Genomic DNA, 18236 nt, shown 5'->3' with positions numbered 1-18236 from the left:
GAAGGACAGAAAAGCTGGAAAATTTATACCTGGAGTGTAGCTGGTCTTTGCAAAAATAATTTTCTTTAATTGAACATGATTATTCAGGAAGGTTAGAAAGCTCCTAACGAATTATAGTGAATATTTCTTGAATTTTTTCATCCCTTTTGAAGATACGAAAACACTTTGTCAAAATGCAGCCTGAGAGATGTGGTCAGTCTGAAACTGACAAGTGGAATTTGAACAAATCATTGTAATTTGTTTTTTCTTGGGCAGAGACAATGGATATCTCTGGGGTGACTTTGCCCAGAGCTTCTTTAAAACATGAAGATGTGTTATTTCTTCCTACATCTGTCTGTAGTACTGCCTCTTTGCCCATTCCCTTTGTGATACCCTGGCCAAAGTAAGCAATCTCTGTGCGAAGCATAGCATCAGTTGAAAGCTCAGGGCTAGGGTGTGATTTTGCCTAAGCAGACAAATACACAGATTTTTGTTTGTAGGTAGATTTGTATTGGTGTATCTGAGATTTGGATTGGCTTTTTTGTTGCTACTGGATTAGAGTGGACCAGAGAGGTTTTTCAGCTAAGTCTGTGTGTTTCTCTGTTTACCTTCCCTTTGATCTTTTTCCAGCATTAACACTCTTGTGAAGATCAGTAAAAGTGCTGGGTCTATGCTGAAACCTCATGCACCAAAGCTTATCCCAGCCCTTCTGGAATCCTTGAGTGTGCTGGAGCCTCAAGTCCTCAATTACCTGAGTCTGTGTGCAACAGAGCAGGAGAAAGTAAGTGCAATTGTTACGGGAAAGTATCGACAGAACAGAGAGGACGAAGATCTACGCTTCATTCAGCGAGCAGAAAAATAGCAGATTTGGTTTAGAGGTGTTCAAAGATGCAAATAGAAATAGCTAATAAGTTACTAAAAAAAGTTTGGTCATTGGAATATGCCTGGACAAATGTGGGGGTCTTTTTGCAAGGTTGGGATTTTTCTTATTCACTAGACACCACGTATTTGAGAAAGTGAAGAACAGTCTTAGTAAGAACTGTTGTTACTGTACTTCAGCTCCATGTACAACTGTGAAACAGGTGAAGAGAGAATCTGTAATAATTATCTGGAACGAATCTGTACTGTCAAACTTTGCTGCTGTTTTTCCCAGGGGATTAACTGCAGGACTTATAACATAAATTAGAAGGTATGCCATAGCACTATGGGCTGGAGGTGGATGTTGTCAGCACTGTGTCTTTTAATCTCTCTCAAAGAACCATATTAATCAGTAGCAGTCTTCTGGGAAAGTGACTGAAACCCACTGTTCAGAAGCAAATTTAGCTCATTTAATTGTGGGGAGGGAAAGGGATTAAACTCTGTGCTTTGCAAACGAGAAAGGAGTGAACAGTAGGTCAGAGTGGGATTTTTTTCTCTTCCCCCCCTTTTTTATTTCTTTCTTTTTTTTCCTTCTTTTTTTTTTTTTTTTTGTTTCCATGATGTCAGGATTGCATGGTTTAGCTGCTGTGCTCCAGCTAGAACATCCATCTGCCTCTGAAAGGGAGACATTCATAGCCTGTAGACATAATTAATTTCTGTCTGTGTGCATGGATTTTGTGTTGAGTTTGTGAAGTAGTGAGTTATAGCTGATGTTGCTCTTTCCACTGTTTACATGTTAAGTTTACACTTGGTTTTGGTTTTTTTCCTTTTTTTTAGACTGCAATGGATAGTGCCAGACTTAGTGCTGTCAAGTCATCTCCCATGATGGAAACCATTAACATGGTAAGTACTTGATTCAGCAGGGTTCCAGTGTAAGGTATGTTGTAGGAGAAGAATAGAAATCAAAGCGGGAGCTTTACAGAATACCTCTTCAGGGTTCATTTTATTATCCCATCTCCATGTGGATGTCTGTCCACCTTCTTTTTCATGTACTGACTTCTCTCATCCTGTCACCAGAGCTTCCTCCTCAGATCAGTTGTAAATAACCTTGGCTCCATTTGGAGCTGGATGGATTGTTTCTCCACTTGAAGACCTGCCTGCTTTGATGAAGAAGGCATCATTCAAGTGCTTTTTTTTGGATGGGGGCTCAGCTGGTTCTAGATTTTGCTAGCTGCCATTTCTCTTCATCTCTGACCCACAGTTCCACAATCAGCTTCTCACCTGGGCCTCCCAATGATGATGGTCATTGTTCTTAAGGCACAAATGCGGTCCAACCCTTGCCTCGTGGTGCCTTAGATATCCCTACCTGGGCCTTGCCAGTGCTTCGGTGGTGGAGATGTTTAGAGAAAATGCTGATACCAGTGAGAGCACTGTCAGCAGCTGGTGTTTCACACCATAGTTTCCTGCTGCTGGCGGAGGAGTTGCTGATGCTCAGACGCTGTGCTGTGGGGTCTGTCTTGGCAGAGCTCCCTGCCCTCTGTAAAAGCCTGTCCTTTCCCAGAGAAAAGACCCCTCTTTTCTGCTCAGGCACTGCACACAGCCAGGGGCATGCAAGTGGGCAGGGGGCGTGAGCGCTGAACAAGTTTTAGAAGTATGGCCACTGGAGCTATTCTTTGTTTCCTGCGCTTATGGAAAAGTAACAACAGCGAGCCCTCCTGTACATAACAGCATGTGGAGCTGCGTTTTGGTGTCAGGTGGAGCGCTCCCTATAAATAGTGTGCAATGCAGCTGGGGATGAAAGGCTCCATGTAAAAGCATACTCACTGCCACCCCGCAGGCTGCAGCAGCTGCTGCTGTCCCTCCCTCAGGCCTTGCCTCGCCCCGGCTGGCCCTCGGGGGACGGTTGTGCTGCCCTGGCCAACGCTTGGGATTTGCTAGGGGAGAGGAGAGATGCTATGGCTTCCCTGGAGTAGCATGAGGATATGCTGGCTTATGAGCAACCGTCTCTCTATTGCTCTGTATTCTTGGGCTGGCTGGGAGATGATATCGTTGGATGGGACACAGTGGATTATTCCCTTTGCCACACCGGTGCAGAGGGGGAAGCGGCAGCAGATCTGACTTCTGAAGCTCAGAGAGGGTTACCTTCAGTTGGTATGCGATCCTTGAATTTGCTAGAGGATGGATCTCCCCTCTGCAGACAGCGTGCTACACAGAGTGCTGGAAACATGAGACTTTCTGTTTTGCCTAGTGGCATTTTAGGCATAGGAGATTTGAAATGATACCAATAACATCCCTCTTGTACCTTTATGTCATTTATTCCACTTGTTTGTCCTGACCTGTTTAAAAACTGTCGTGAGTAGTTTAATTTCATTGCCTAGTTTGGATATGCTATTGTTTCAGGGTTTCAGACAGTTGGAGGAATGTTGGGTTTTGTCCTAAGATATGCACACCTTTGCATCCCTTTCCCTCCCCAAAAGGACTTCTTGCTAGTGTGTTACTTTCAGCTTTCTAAACAGTTGTAGTGCAGGAGTACATCAGTTCCAGCAAATGGTAATTTTAGCAGGGTCAGCTCGGCATAGAAGTAGGACAAGAGAATCTGTAGGTGGTGGAAGCCACTTCATGGTTCCTTTTTCCCACCATGCAGCAAACTCTCACAATGCAGCTGAAGACCAGCCTGCAGAACTGAGGTAGGCCTCAGCTGGAAGTAGACCGGTTTAAGTCTGCCATCATTACCTTTCTTTTTTCTTTTTTTTCTTTTCCCCCTGTCCCTTGCCTTTCTCTAGAGCTTGCAGTATTTGGATGTGTCTGTCCTGGGTGAGCTGGTTCCTCGGCTGTGTGAGCTGATCAAAAGTGGAGTAGGCCTTGGCACAAAGGTATGTCTGTGATTTTAGTAGTTCATTTGGACGTGGAGAAGGGAACACAGTGTAGACTCAACGTAAATACTGTTCTTTTGACTGTCTCTTTTAAAGTGACAGCTTGGGCTTGTTTATATTGGAGTCATTTTACATCTGAGTCTCAATCCACCTACATTACTTGTGATTTTCTGAACGTGTGCTGCCTTAACCTCACCTGGGCTACATGGCTCTTGCGCCCTGTGACACTTGAGTGCAAAAGGTTGTCCTTGATAGCCGTGAATCTTCCAGGACCATCTATCCTGAGTGTGGGTCCTGGTAACTTTTTCACTTCCTAATTCAATTCTTCTCATTCATTTGGTACAAACTTTTTCTGCTTCTGCTCTTGGCTCCCGGTTTATCAGGGCAGAGGCTCGGTGGGCCTAGGTCGTGTCATACAAGTGCATATAGCACCACAGGAGGTATTAACAGTAATAACCAGGGGCTAATATTGCTTTATCTTACCTTTGTTTTACCTCTCAATCTTCCAGGGAGGCTGTGCCAGTGTGATTGTGTCATTAACCACACAGTGTCCTCAGGACTTAACACCTTATTCAGGTAAGGTTTGTTTCTAGTGTCAGGTTTTAAAGGTGCTTTTTGTTGCTGTTCTATAGGTAGTATTTCCTCCCTGTTGGCCCTTGATTTTATCACAAGAATGATCTTTACGTGTGTATTTTCCTCAGGGCTGTTTGAAGTTGCCTTGTGCGTATGGGCCTGGCATACTGGGGGTAGGTCCTGGGGATGTTAAATACCTCACCAAGTTGGAAGAGGCAGAGGAAGGAGTTGAGGGGATTTGCTAATGCCCAGCAGGAACAGGCAGAAATATCTCTAGACTTTCTTGGAGCAGACTAACAATGCCTGTCTTAGTGCAGTGCTGTCAATAAGCCCTGGTTCCTTCAACTTGAGCTATGGGAGGACTGTAAACAGGAACTTTGCTTCCTTGGGTCCTAGTCTTCTCTTTACAATTTATTGTGATTTCATAGTAGAAAGAAGGTCACCTTTCTGTTGCAAAATGGAAATAAAGCTGAAAGCATGATCACCTAGAGTGCTCACATACAGGAACATTATCAGTCAAGATGTGCAGGCTGAGGCTGGCAAAACACTAGCTTCTGCTGAGCCTTGCTTTGTTATGCTGTGCACTTGTTTAAACATAAGGACCAGACAGACCTGTAACCCCACAAACATGAAAAATGCATAAATTCAGACAATATAATGAAATGCAGGCTGTTGTAATTCTTGCCACAGCAATAAAAACATGATACTTCTGGTAAAGCGAAGTCTCTTCCAACAGGCAAACTTATGAGTGCTTTACTTAGTGGCCTGACCGATCGCAACAGTGTGATACAGAAGTCTTTTGCCTTTGCTATGGGGCATCTAGTCCGGGTGAGTTGGGGTTTGAGATGGTTTTAGCTTTTATTTTGCTTTTTTGTTGTTGGGTTTTTTTGAAGTGTTTGAGTGATTTGGGTCTCTTCCCTGTTACAGACTTCCCGGGACAGCAGCACTGAGAAGCTGCTGCACAAACTCAGCAGTTGGTACATGGAGAAGGAAGGTATGTTGCTTTTGGGGTGTTCAGTTACAGAATACAGTGCAGAAAAGTTCCTGTTGATAGCAAAAGCTGGGAAAGAAACATTTCTATATTTTGATGCTTGCTTTCACTGGATGAATAATTCCCACGCATCATTATACAATACTGTGCACTCCTCTGCTTCCCAAGAGGCAGACCAAGCTCTTAAAGGAAAATCCTGCTGCCCAGTCATAACGTGATTGTTTTGCTCCTTCAGAGCCAGTTTACAGAACAGGCTGTGCTTTAACTGTGCATGCTATGGGACGCTACAGTCCAGACGTAGTGAAGAACCATGCCAAACATGTGCTGCCCTTGGCTTTTCTTGGCATGCACGAGGTTCCCGATGAAGAGAAAGGAGAGAAAGAGAATTCTGCTCTGTGGACTGAAGTTTGGCAGGAAAATGTACCTGGTAAGTTGCGTGAAGAGTGGTAAAATCTTTCTGGAAAGCATGGGGCAAGAAATACCATGCTTTCTGGAAATCCATTTTGGAAATACAGAGTTCTCATGGTAAGAAATTTGGGAAACTTGTTTCCATTTTCTTCCTTGCTAAAGATGTCCTGTATGAGTTTTGGCAGGTTAGCTTCTCTCTGTGGCTATTTAAAATAATTACAGAGGTGTTGATTGCTGAGGATACAGACAGAGACAGGAGAAGCATTTTAAGATTGTGAGGCACTGAATGCCACTGTAATATGGCCCTGATCATGGCGCAGATAGCTGCACATCTTTGCAGATTTTGATGCCGGCCTTTAAGGCCTGCTGCACACTCTGAAGTTACAGGGGCCTTTGGCCTGTGTCTCAGGTTGGAGATCTCTCTGGTGATGCCTGTGGTTTTAACTTCAGTGAATGAATCTACGCTATAGAAGGGCTGTTTTGCCATAGTTTCCATCTGTAGAGGAAGATCTGGATGCATGGTGAAATGGTTTTGCTGCCTCCTTCTCTGACCTGATTTCAGATCTGGTCCCTCAGTCACGAGATTACTTTTCTGGAGTTTGGGAAAGGACCTGCAAAAGGGTTTTCCAAGTGACCTGTTCTTGAAAAAACAAAAAAAGTTATATTCCTTAGAAACAGGCTAACACAAGGTCTAGTGTCTGCCATATGGAAGGGCTGAGATGAGCTCTTTGTCTAGATATATGCTAAAGATTTTCTTGGGAAGCACGTAGAAAACAGAACCCATTTTCAGTCAGCCTGGGAGGAATTCTGCAACCCTTTGCCTGAAGTAGGCCTTGCTGATATGTTTCATGGCCAAAAAAAAAGATAAATCTGTAACTTTTTTCTTTTTTTTCTTTCTTTTTAAAATTAGATCGGGTTTTTGTTTGTTTCTGTTTTGGTTTTTGTGGCAAAGCTAGAGTTTTCCTCTGTTTGATGCGCAGGTACTCAGGGTGGCATCAGACTGTACATGCAGGAGTTGATAACCATTACCCAGAAGGCTCTGCAGTCCCAGTCCTGGAAGATGAAAGCCCAGGGAGCAGCTGCCATGGCATCAATTGCCAAACAGACAGGCTCCCTCGCACCGCCGCATCTGGGAATAGTGCTCTCTGCACTGCTGCAAGGCCTGCCAGGGAGAACCTGGACGGGCAAGGTAAAAAAGGAACTGGCACCTTGTGGATTGCTGTGAGCCCCAGCATGCAGCCCTGCAGCCAGGAAATGCAGCGTTCTGTGCTGCAGAGCAGCGTGTGTAGGAACTCTGGCTTAGGGAGTCTGCATTTTGCCCTGTAATTAGCAGATACAAAAATGACAGGGAAGATAAGTAGGTGGAGCTCAGGTTGCTTTAGGAGTTGGGTTCCCACTTAGACTGCTTCCGCTGCACGATATTCTAGCCTTGAGGGGTACTAACCTGTGCTCAGAGGCACTGCAAGGCCTGTTTCCACTGCCAGTTCAGCGCAGATGGAAAGCCAAGTCCTCTGCAGCCTCTACAGCAGGAGTGGCAGGAGCCAGACATTGCTTCTCTAGGCTGGTGCCACGGGTGTATTTCCCCACTACCTCTTGCAGCGGAGTACGAAGGTTTCCCCTGTGCGGCAGGACTGTGCCATTTGGCTGTGTAGCATTTCTCAGTGGTATCTGTTTTACTCATTGCAGGAGGAGCTGTTAAAGGCCATTGCCAGTGTCGTCTCTGCATGCAAGTAAGTGTCTTGAAAGAGGTGGTACCCTCAGGATCTGGGATCTCAGAAAGGAGGTTGTTACACAGTGGTGTTGCCTGTCTGGTGCTGAGGAGACTCTAGAAAGTTGTGAACACCATCCTGATCTCCCACCATCATGTGAGGAGTCTCTCTCCACTCCGCTTGTCAATGTGTGGGTCACTGGTGAGAGCTGGGAGGGACAAGTGATGCTTCAGAGGGACCTGCAGAGGTAAATGGTTGATTTAGGACAAGGAAGAAGATGTTGAGAGGCTAGAATTGCTAAGAAAGGATGGACACCTTAAAGGGGAAAAGAGAGGAAGAGGTGGAAGAAGAGTGAGGGGGGAAGTGCATTGGAAGCATATGAGGAAAGCCAGGAAAGAAAAATGGGGAGAACAGACAGGGTAAGAGCGAAGAAGAGCACTGGAGTGTAACTTCGGTTACAACTGTTGGTCAGCAGCCCTGTGCCTGGACACAGGAACTGCTTCCTATCTGTGGGAAGGGCGGTGTTCGGGAAGGGAGGAATGTGGGTCTCATAGTTTCTGTGTGCCTTGTGTTCAGTGCAGAGCTGCAGAAGTCGGTGCCTGGCCAGCCCACTGTCAGCGATATTGTCCAGGCTGTCCTGAAAGAATGTCGGAAAGAGAACCTAAAGTATAAGATGGTGGCACTGCGCTGTGCGGCTGGGGTGCTGCAGGCAACAAATGAAGACCGGTTCCAGGAGCTGGCAGATATCATCTTCCCCATGATAAAGAAGGTGACAGTTCAGCTTCTGAAGCTTTCCCTCTTTCAAAACAAAACACTCAAGTGGTGACAGTCTGGCTGATGCTGTTACGTACACACCAGGCTTCTGCCCAGAAGTCTGCTGATGTGAGGAATACCCCACACTCAGCCAGATCCCTGGTGGGGCTGAATACCAGGCTGCGGGTGAGCCCTGGGCGGGGCGTATAGCTGTGCTGCCCAAATTCTGAATTAACCCAACGGTTCTTTAGGTGTAGTCCTTCCTGTGGCGTCCAGCATTGCCCCAATACAGCATTAAAAGTTAATTGCACGCTGTTCTACAGGCAGCAAGAGACTCCTAGGAAGCCATGCAGAGTGCTTCTGTTGAGTATCTGCAATGCTTCACAGTTCTTGCAAGTGGGACTTGTGTAGCACAGGGAGATGTTCGGGTGCAAGGCCAGAGAGCCTGCTGTGCACTTCTGCAGGCTGCTGATAGTGCCAGAGCTACCGGTGGCTGGGGGGGCCTGTGCTCTGTCTGTACGGAGGCACCGGCTGCGTACCAGGACTGGTGTGCACCGGCTGCAAGGGAAGACTGAATTGCACTGAGGTGTGTGGGCAGCCTGCCCTCGTCCCGCTGTCGATCATACCTTTCCCCCATGGCCTCCGCAGAACTCTCTTGAGAGCATGGGCACGGGTTTACCAAAGCATGACGAAGAGGACGAGGACATGAGGGAGAAAGAGGTGCAGATGGAGTCCCTGATCTGTGCCTTCGAGACCCTGGGCAAAGCCTGGCCAAGGAGCCCGGAGACACAGCGTAAGTCAGCTAACGGTGTGCAGAGCGGACTTTCTCAGCTCAAACTGTTTCCTCTTAAAATGAAAAGAGGGAGGCAGGGGGGACCTGGAAGTCATGTGGGGAGTGGGGAGGCTTTTGAGGAGGCGCAGGATCTCGCTGCCTGCAGCTTGCAAGATCTTCAGTGAGAAAGCTGCCCCAAGAGCTTTCCCAGAGAGTAGCCCGTCCTTGGGGAAATTCCTTTGCTGTTGTCTTAAATTCACTTCACCAAACTGCTCTGAGTTTGTGGAGACATGCAGGATGCCTGAGGTGGCTTGCCTAATCAAAAGCAGCCTAGTTCTGCTGCTCACATGTACGTTTGTATCAAAGCTGGTACAAGGTGGAGGAACTGGGTATAGCTGAAAAAAAAAAGGGCGCTTTTATTAGCAGGCCAGAATGTGTAATGCAGCTGTTTATCTTCCAGTGTTTGTTAGAGTGTTGATGTGGTGAAGATTTTCAGGGTCACTTGTTACAGGATGTTGACTCGGTCACATGCAGCGACGAGCTTGATGTCGCTTGGAGAGGAGCACAAGGCACACCTGGGAGACAGAGCAGGAAGCGTTTCCTTCTGCCTTTCCCTGTGGTAACACAATGACATCCTTATTTTTCTGTAGGTTTCTATCGCCAAGAGTTCTGCAAGTTAATGTGTGACCGTCTGAAACTCAGCACATGGAAAGTGCAGCTTGGAGTGCTACAAGCCATGAATGCCTACTTTCAAGGGTAATCCTCCTTTCTGCAGTCCCCTTTGGTGATACTTCTTTTCTTTGTTGCTTCAAACTGTTTAATGAAATTGAGGATGATGACACTGGATTCTTGGAGGAAGTCGAGCAGACTTCTGTCCCAGTGATGCAGGGTGTCTGACACTGGTTTTGCATTTGACAGGCTAATGCTGTTTGATGAGGAGCACTCAGACCCTGCGGCTTTGACAGAAATACTGTTGGAAACCTGTTCATCTATCACCCATTCTTTAGGTAAATAGACTTTTCCTGGTTTGTGGTCAAGGATGAATTGCTTGTTAATACATTCCTCCTCTGGGGGTTGGCTGGCAGAGGAAGTGCAGAATAAGCATAAGCTGCCAGAGATAACATTTTGCCCTTCCTCGCACTGCGCTGTGATAATTCTGATGTTGTGGTAGCTGCTCAAGACAGTGCTATGCAGGGTGCTGTGCACAGAGAAGTAAATTCCTCTGGTGCAAGAGAGCTTTGAAAGGGGAGGGAGAGGCCAACCGCAGGCTCTGTGCAGCCTCTCAGGAGTGCAAATCAGAAACGTAGTCATTTTCTCCATGCAGAAGATGGACCCCACCTAATCAAGCTGTTACTGATTTAATGAAACACAAGTTTTTCTCCTCCACAGTTCAGACTCTTGGATACGTATGCATTGGAGAGGCCCAAAATTTTCTCAGACAGCCACTGCACGAAGCTCCAAGGCTTTGGGGCAGTTTGTGCTCTCCCTGAGCAGAGTGCCCATGGGGATACAAGTGCTACCTATGTCAGGATGGCTGTTTATTACTTTGGTAGTGCTCCCACTTGTCCTTTGACTGCAAGCGTGCCCCAAGTCCCCCCATACCTGCGTGTGGCTCTCATTTCTGGTATGCCTAAAGGCAGCAGCATCTACTTTAGAGCTAGCTACCAATCCAGAGACCCCTTTGGGGAAAGCTTCTTTTAACTATCAGTCCTCCTCAAATGAGACTTTAACAAGATTCTAGCTCTTTTTCACAAATATTTCACAAATAACTTTTTGTGACAAGCTTGTGGTTGATGGCATAGGGATTATGTACCTTCACTTAATGCTACTTGTTAAAATTTGAATGGTTTATAGCCGTTACAACTCACTAAAAGAACAGTGTTAGCCACAGAAGTTGTCTGTGATCACGTTGCAGCTATGCCCCCTTTCAACATGTGTAAGGAACAGTAGCGCTGTGCTAACAGCGGAGGCGATGCACAAGGTTTAGTCAAGTTGTCAACCTCTAGTTGGTCACGTTCTGCCGTTCTAATGTGTCTAATTGGGGAGCACTGCCGACTGCCAGCACAAATGAGCTCGGTGGGCTGTGCTAAGCAAAGTGATCTGGAAACCACAGCGGTGACTGCTCTTTGTACGGCTTGTGTGCCTTTGGTTCTCAATGTCATTGTGGGGTGTTTTTGTTTGTCTTTTAAATCCCTTAGAAAACAAAAGCTACACGTCCATAAGAACAGAGGCTTTGTCTGTGATACAACTGCTGCTCACCAGACTGCAAGGTGAGACTTTTTGCTTGCCACCTGGGAGAACCACTGTTTGGTAAAGAAGGCACCTGGCTGTGTGGCCAGAAGCCCTGGAGAGATGGCGTTACCTTCTGCTTGCAGCACTGAGTGATTTCAGGGCGGCTGGGACTTGGAATTCTGTGCTTGGTGACCTGGGAAACTTGGACAGAGCTTGAAGTAACTGTGGGTAAAGTGAAGGTCTAAAGTACTGTTGCATACTCGTTGGGTGAGGAAAATGTCCAGCAAGGAGGGTCCCAGGGAGAGCACAGGGGACTGAGCGTGTGGTTAGATTCTGTGTTATGTGCAAGCTCCATAGAGGTGAGAGCTCCCGTTTGTGCAGAAGAGGAATTTTTACCCTTTCAGTGCCAAGTTTAGTTCCTCATTATTAACTTAGGATTTAAGCCTTGCAGAATTTACTTCAGAGAATGAGTCTACTTAGGTCTCAAGGTCATACATGTCTGCAGTTGTTCTGTAGCAAATGTTTCCTTTGGATTTCTGTTACGCACTTCAAGTTTCCTTTATTCTAGCAAAAATCTTCTTACATTACATGAAACAATTGTGAAGTGGGAAACATTCGGTTCTTCGTGCCCTTGTTTTCACGTTACAGGCTTAGACAATCAAGCCTAGTCTAAAGGGGCGTGACTCCCTGCGCAGGAGGCAGCACGCGCCTGAGTGTCCAGCTGAATTTGCCTCTTCCTGGAAGAGCAGTACGGACTGCGAGTGAAATGTTGAAGCAGTCACTCTTTCAGCCTGCTGGGGGTGGAGGTGGCCTTTGGGGGTTTTTTTTGGCATTCCGGTATTCATGTCCAGTGTCTGTCTGTCTTTATCTACACAGAAGCTCAACAGTGGGAGAGCCTGGCAGCAGAAAGCAGAGAGCACCTCATTCGTTCGTTGTCTACGATGGCGTCAGATAGCAGACCTGAGCTACAAGAGAAGGCATTTATATTGAAGAAAACACTTGAAAATCTTGACTAAGTTGTAAAACACAAACTACAAAGTGCCATGTAAAACAAAAACAAAAAAGTGCAGTGGTCTGAAAACCAAGTGGGAAAATGAAGCTTACTCTGTAGCATGCATCATTCCTGGCCAAAATAAAAAATGCCTTAAATTCTTTTCCCCGTTAATGTTATTTTTACTCCCTCAAGCTGATGGTTAGTTGTTTTATGAGTAAATACCTCTAACGATCTGCCCTAGAATGTTTATAAGTAAGTGTGCAACATAAAAAATGTTGAGGGCAAGATTCTTTTTTTTTCTTTAAATCGGCAAAAGAATGTTACTCAGATCCCCTTTGTCCTTCAAAGGAATTGTTGAAAAACCACCAGCACAGGAAGTGAAAAGCATATTTGATTTTCACTTATGTCGTGTGTGGAGATCTGTTACCTGGTGTCTAAACAGTAAATCTTTGGGACTCTGCAGTAGAGCTAGTGTTTGTTATCTATAAAGCATGAAATGCTTCTCCTGATGAAGCCTATGTTAAACTCCGGTGGCTTCCCAGGGGCAGGGTTTCATCCGACACCCACCTCTGCTTCTCCTGCTTGCTCCTCCCTTGCAGCCTGTTGTCTGTGAGTTACGAAAGGCAGAGTACTGTTAACTTCGCTCCTTCCTCCTTCTCTGACCTCAGCATGGATTGACCGAGACTATGCCAGCTTCCCCAGCTAGCAGCCTCGGCCTCCCAAACTTTAAATGAGAACTTTTTTCCTCAAAGGATGCACAAGAGAGCACTTTACTGAGCTGTGTGGGACAAAGTTGGGCCTAGTTGGTGCCCAGGTGGAACACTGCTCTTCTCAAAATTGTTTTGCATGGACACTCCTCAGCTGCAGGAAAAAAAAAAAAAGGAAAACAATCTTTTCTAGATATGTTTTTGAAGAGTGTTCGAAGTTTGCAATGACATGTTTTTTTAATAGTGGTAATGTTTTATTCCCTTCCTGTTCGTAACCCTGTTCTTGCTTTGGAAACCTGTAACGATTTAGACTTGTCAATATTTGTAAGAAACTGAATGATCTGTCATTTCTCAGCAGCCCAAGTCATGCTGGTTTCTAGCAAATACTTTTTAATTTGCACTTAAGAAGAAAGATTATATCTGCGTTAACGTGGAGTAAAATTGCTATATGATAATGTGGCCATGCTGCCTGTCTCCTTTTTTTTGCCCTCCTCAGATAAGAGACAAACCTGACCACTATAGCAACAGACTTTTAATAGCGTGAAGTTAGTGCTGCACCGTAATCTGACCAGTATGTGTACAGCTTTTTGGGGATAAACGCTTTGCTGATGGTGAAATAAAATCATTAGTGTGGGCAATATCATGTCCATGGCTTTTGGCATAGGAAGGCTTGTTTCTTTTCTTACAGTCTGCAGCTCCTTTCAGATTTGATCTGCTAGGGAGAGGATTGCTCAGATAACGTCACGGTTCCTCCATGCCCATTTATTCAGATTCAGGTATGCAGTACCTACTTTTCCCTCAGGTGCCATTTCCCATTCAGTGTTTTCTGGTACTGTAACAGTCTCGTCGTCTGACTTGCTCTCCACGGGACGGGAGGAATGTAATTTGTGCACACCTGGTAAGAAAATGTCTGTCAGCAAGAAATGGGCAGAGCTGTCCCACTGTGGCTCTCGTGTAGCAGAAACCTCAGCGAGCACTATTGCATTGTACACTAGAACTGGTCAGTGGGCAACTCCTTGGTGCTGGGAGCTGGTGCTATAATGTTTTGATTTACACCTTGTTGCAGGGAGCTGCTCTTTGTTTACGTGTAGTTTGAACTCTTGAGCACAGTGTACATTTTAAAATTTTACTGGGCAAATCACCTTGCAGTATCTTTAAAAACTTGCTTACCATGACATATAGCGTCATGAGTGCTCATTTTTTTTTTGTATTAGATGAGTATTACCAGTGATGCTTTGCTGTAGCAGTTCATTGTCTGACTTGGGTTTTTTTCGTATTGGTGAGCGACAGTAACAGAAAAGCAAGAGCCTCCACGTCTCTGGTAGTTTGAGTTTTCACTGTGGACTGGAGTATTCAGAGGCAATGCCTAACATGGTCAAATGGCCATAAGTAGAATAACTGTAATCGTTGTCAATAGCAACCTGAATTTCTCTATTGGGGATTTACACTAGAGGGAAGAGCGTATTCTAGGAACTCTACAAACAGCTGGATTAACACCTCTGGCCAAGAGTGTTAGGAAGGTTAGAGATGGTATAACACTTTCTGAATCACAAAGCAATATGTCTTTCTCGTGATTACAGAACGGATTCAGAGCTCCTCTCTAAAGCACGTGCCTATACACAAAACCTACCTGTACAAAAGTTAATTCAGTCAGAGGTTTGATTTCTATCCCCCTCGCATTTGTAAACTTGACAGGATTAAAAAATAAATAAATAGATGTGGCCTTCCTAGAGTTTTTCCTCTAAAAGTGATTGCACTATGTAAAACACACTGTACTTTGCCCAACGCGGGCATTTCTTGTGCTGCTGCAATGCTTTGTATACCTGGAGTGCAGTGCGCAGACTTGACTCTAGCACTCACGTTCTGACCTACAAGCTGTTGCTTAAATGGATGTATATTGAGAAAAGTTTTCTAATGTTGCAAGATCTCCATCAAGTTCACTGCAATCTGTACTGTCCAAGTATGTGAATGGTCTGACTGAAAGAAAACCCTCCTGCTTACCAAAAAGGTAAAATTAAATAAAAGCTGCATGACCTGTTCTTCGAAGTGACTGGTGGTGTTTTTTTCTCCCACTGCGAGTATTTTACAGTATTCTTGTGTTCCAAATCCGAGGCGCACCTTTGCGTCCTGCTCTGCGCTGACCTACTCGCCTAACGACGCGGCACCCGCTCCCCGGCGTCAGCTGTTCCGACTGAAGGTGGCTGTGTTACAAAAGACAGCGTCCAGTTAGGAGGAACTGCGTCAAGTTTGTCTTTTAAGCCAACGGCTCAGTCTCTTGCAACCCGGCACGGCTACGGGATGTGTGTATATGTATTACATTTATTTAAAATATGTACACATATACAATAATATTCCATGTATATATTATATATACGTGGAAGGTGAGGCTGTGAGATGATTGAAAATTTATTTAAATAATATTCAAGAACTTCACATTTCCAAACAATTCCAAACATGGACACATGCCCCTGCCCCTGCAAACCAGCCTCAATTAAATTTGCTTTTCTAAACGGTATTCTGAAAGGAAGATGAATGAAAAAAGTGCTTATGGGTAAAGATCAGGGGGAAGGCCAACAAGGCAGATATCGTGGTGGGAGTCTGTTACAGACCACCCAACCAGGATGAGGAAACAGATGAAGTATTCTACAAGCGGTTGGCTGAAGTCTCACAATCCCTAGCCCTTGTTCTCGTGGGAGGCTTCAACTTACCAGATATCTGCTGGAAATACAGCACAGCAGAGAGGAAGCAGTCAAGGAGGTTCCTGGAGTGTGTGGGAGATAGATAACTGCCTGCCGCAGCTGGTCAGCGAGGCAACCAGGGGAGGTGCCCTGCTGGACCTGCTGGTTATGAACAGAGAGGGCCTGGTGGGCGATGTGGTGGTTGGAGGCTGTCTTGGGCTCAGCGACCATGAAATGATGGAGTTTTCGATTCTAGGAGAGGTAAGGAAGGGGGTCAGCAAGACCGCTGCCCTGAACTTTAGAAGGGCAGACTTTGGGCTGTTCAGGAGCCTGGTTAACAGAGTCCCTTGGGAGGCAGTCCTGAAGGGCAAAGGAGCCCGGGAAGGCTGGATGTTATTCAAGGAGGAAATCTCAAAGGTGCAGGAGCAGGCCGTCCCCATGTGCCGCAAGTCGAGGAGGCGCGGGAGAAGACCAGCCTGGCTGGACAGAGAGCTTTGGCTGGAACGCAGGAGAAGGAGAAGGGGCAGGTGACTCAGGAAGAGTACAAGGATGTTGTGAGGTTATGCAGGGAGAAGATCAGAAAGGTGAAGGCCCAGCTAGAACTTAAACTGGCCACCGCCGTTAAAGACAACAAAATAAGTTTCTATAAATATGTTAGTGACAAAAGGAGGGCCAGGGAGAATCTCCCTCCTTTGTTGGATGAAGAAGGTAACCTTGCTATGAAGGATGAGGAGAAGGCAGAGGTACTTAATGCCTTCTTTGCCTCAGTCTTTAATAGTCAAGCTAGTCATCCTCGGGTTTTTCAGGCCCCTGAGCTGGGAGATGGAGATAGGATGCAGAGTGAAGTCCCAGTTGTTGAAGAGGTGGCAGTCACTGACCTGCTCGTCCACCTGGATGCGCACAAGTCCATGGGGCCAGATGGGATCCACCTGAGGATACTGAGGGAGCTGGCAGAGGAGCTGGCCAAGCCACTCTCCATTATTTATCAGCAGTCCTGGTCAACCGGGGAGGTCCCGGATGACTGGAAGCTAGCAAACATGACGCCCCTCTACAAGAAGGGTCGAAAGGAGGATCCGGGGAACTACAGACCTGTCAGTCTGACCTTGGTGCCGGGAAAGGTCATGGAGCAGATCATCTTGAGTGCCATTATGCAGCAAGTGCGGGACAACTGGGGGATCAGGCCCAGCCAGCATGGGTTTATGAAAGGGAGATCCTGCTTCACTAACCTGGTCTCCTTCTACGACAAGGTGACCCGCTTAGTGGATGAGGGGAAGGCTGTGGATGCTGTCTACTTGGACCTTAGTAAGGCCTTTGACACTGTCTCCCACAGCATTCTCCTGGAGAAGCTGGCTGCTCACGGCTTGGATAAGTGCACTCTGCGCTGGGTTAAAAACTGGCTGGACGGCCGAGCCCAGAGAGTGGTGGTGAATGGAGTCAAATCCAGTTGGCGGCCGGTCACGAGTGGTGTTCCCCAGGGCTCAGTGTTGGGGCCGGTCCTGTTCAACATCTTCATCGATGATCTGGATGAGGGAATTGAGTGCACCCTCAGTAAGTTTGCAGATGACACCAAGTTGGGTGGAAGTGTCGATCTCCTGGAGGATAGGAAGGCCCTGCAGAGGGACCTGGCCAGGCTGGATCGATGGGCCGGGGCCAGCTGTATGCGATTCAACAAGGCCAAGTGCCAGGTCCTGCACTTGGGTCACAACAACCCCATGCAACGCTACAGGCTGGGGGAGGAGTGGCAGAAAAAGGACCTGGGGGTGTTGGTTGACAGCCGCCTGAACATGAGCCAGCAGTGTGCTCAGGTGGCCAAGAGGGCCAATGGCATCCTGGCTTGTATCAGGAATAGTGTGGCCAGCAGGACCAGGGAGGTGATAGTGCCCCTGTACTCGGCACTGGTGAGGCCTCACCTCGAGTACCGTGTTCAGTTTTGGGCCCCTCACTCCAAGAAGGACATCGAGGTGCTGGAGCGTGTCCAGAGAAGGGCAATGAGGCTGGTGAAGGGTCTAGAGCACAAGTCTTATGAGGAGCGGCTGAGGGAGCTGGGGTTGTTGAGCCTGGAGAAGAGGAGGCTGAGGGGAGACCTTATAGCTCTCTACAACTACCTGAAAGGAGGTTGTAGTGAGGTGAGGGTCGGTCTCTTCTCCCTAGTAACAAGAGACAGGACAAGAGGAAACGGCCTCAAGTTGCACCAGGGGAAGTTTAGGTTGGATATTAGGAAAAACTTCTTCACCGAAAGGGCAGTCAGGCACTGGAACAGGCTGCCCAGGGAAGTGGTTGAGTCCCCATCCCTGGAGGTATTTAAAGAACGGATAGATACGGTGCTTAGGGACATGGTTTAGTGGTGGACTTGGCAGTGCTAGGTTAACGGTTGGACTCGATGATCTAAAGGGTCTTTTCCAACCTTGACGATTCTATGGTTCTATGAAAACATCAGCCTCAGCCAAGCAGAGAGCAAGCAAACATATTTTTTTACAAATACAACCAGCTGACGCATCATCTGGCGAGATGAACGTCGTCAGACCACACGCCCCCAGCACGTGGAGTCTCGCCGCTGCTAGCGGTGGGTCCACACCCCTCTGCTGCGCTCCCACTCGCTGTGGTGAGCGGAGGCCGTCTCCGAGGCGCCGTGGCCAAGGCTGGGCTCTGCCGTCCGAGCGCTCGCGGTACAGACACGGTATTACTTCTGGCCAGTGAGGGCAGCAGGAC

At 46.9% G+C, this 18236-nt stretch overlaps 1 protein-coding gene across 8 annotated transcripts in view; it reads left to right on the top strand.

Annotated features, from left to right (window-relative positions):
* The window catches only part of ECPAS (Ecm29 proteasome adaptor and scaffold), a 65588-nt gene extending 50693 nt beyond the window's left edge, over positions 1 to 14895 (top strand). For 6 of the 8 annotated variants that reach the window (XM_082337375.1, XM_082337379.1, XM_082337378.1 and 3 more), the window contains 15 exons: positions 610 to 760; positions 1675 to 1740; positions 3621 to 3710; positions 4220 to 4286; positions 5020 to 5111; positions 5211 to 5277; positions 5510 to 5701; positions 6663 to 6871; positions 7369 to 7412; positions 7968 to 8160; positions 8793 to 8937; positions 9567 to 9672; positions 9835 to 9923; positions 11115 to 11186; positions 12025 to 14895. In XM_082337375.1, the coding sequence (XP_082193501.1) occupies positions 610 to 760; positions 1675 to 1740; positions 3621 to 3710; positions 4220 to 4286; positions 5020 to 5111; positions 5211 to 5277; positions 5510 to 5701; positions 6663 to 6871; positions 7369 to 7412; positions 7968 to 8160; positions 8793 to 8937; positions 9567 to 9672; positions 9835 to 9923; positions 11115 to 11186; positions 12025 to 12164 (1723 nt within the window). In that variant the 3' untranslated portion in view covers positions 12165 to 14895. Of the gene's footprint in view, positions 1 to 609; positions 761 to 1674; positions 1741 to 3620; positions 3711 to 4219; positions 4287 to 5019; positions 5112 to 5210; positions 5278 to 5509; positions 5702 to 6662; positions 6872 to 7368; positions 7413 to 7967; positions 8161 to 8792; positions 8938 to 9566; positions 9673 to 9834; positions 9924 to 11114; positions 11377 to 12024 lie in introns of all 8 variants that reach the window. The other 2 variants (XR_014230769.1, XR_014230770.1) reach the window with 2 other exon arrangements.
* Positions 14896 to 18236: the final 3341 nt, after the last annotated feature.

Source organism: Platalea leucorodia, assembly GCF_965183815.1.
Source record: "Platalea leucorodia genome assembly, chromosome: Z".
NCBI lineage: Eukaryota > Metazoa > Chordata > Aves > Pelecaniformes > Threskiornithidae > Platalea > Platalea leucorodia.
This window is presented reverse-complemented; position numbering and strand designations above follow the sequence as displayed.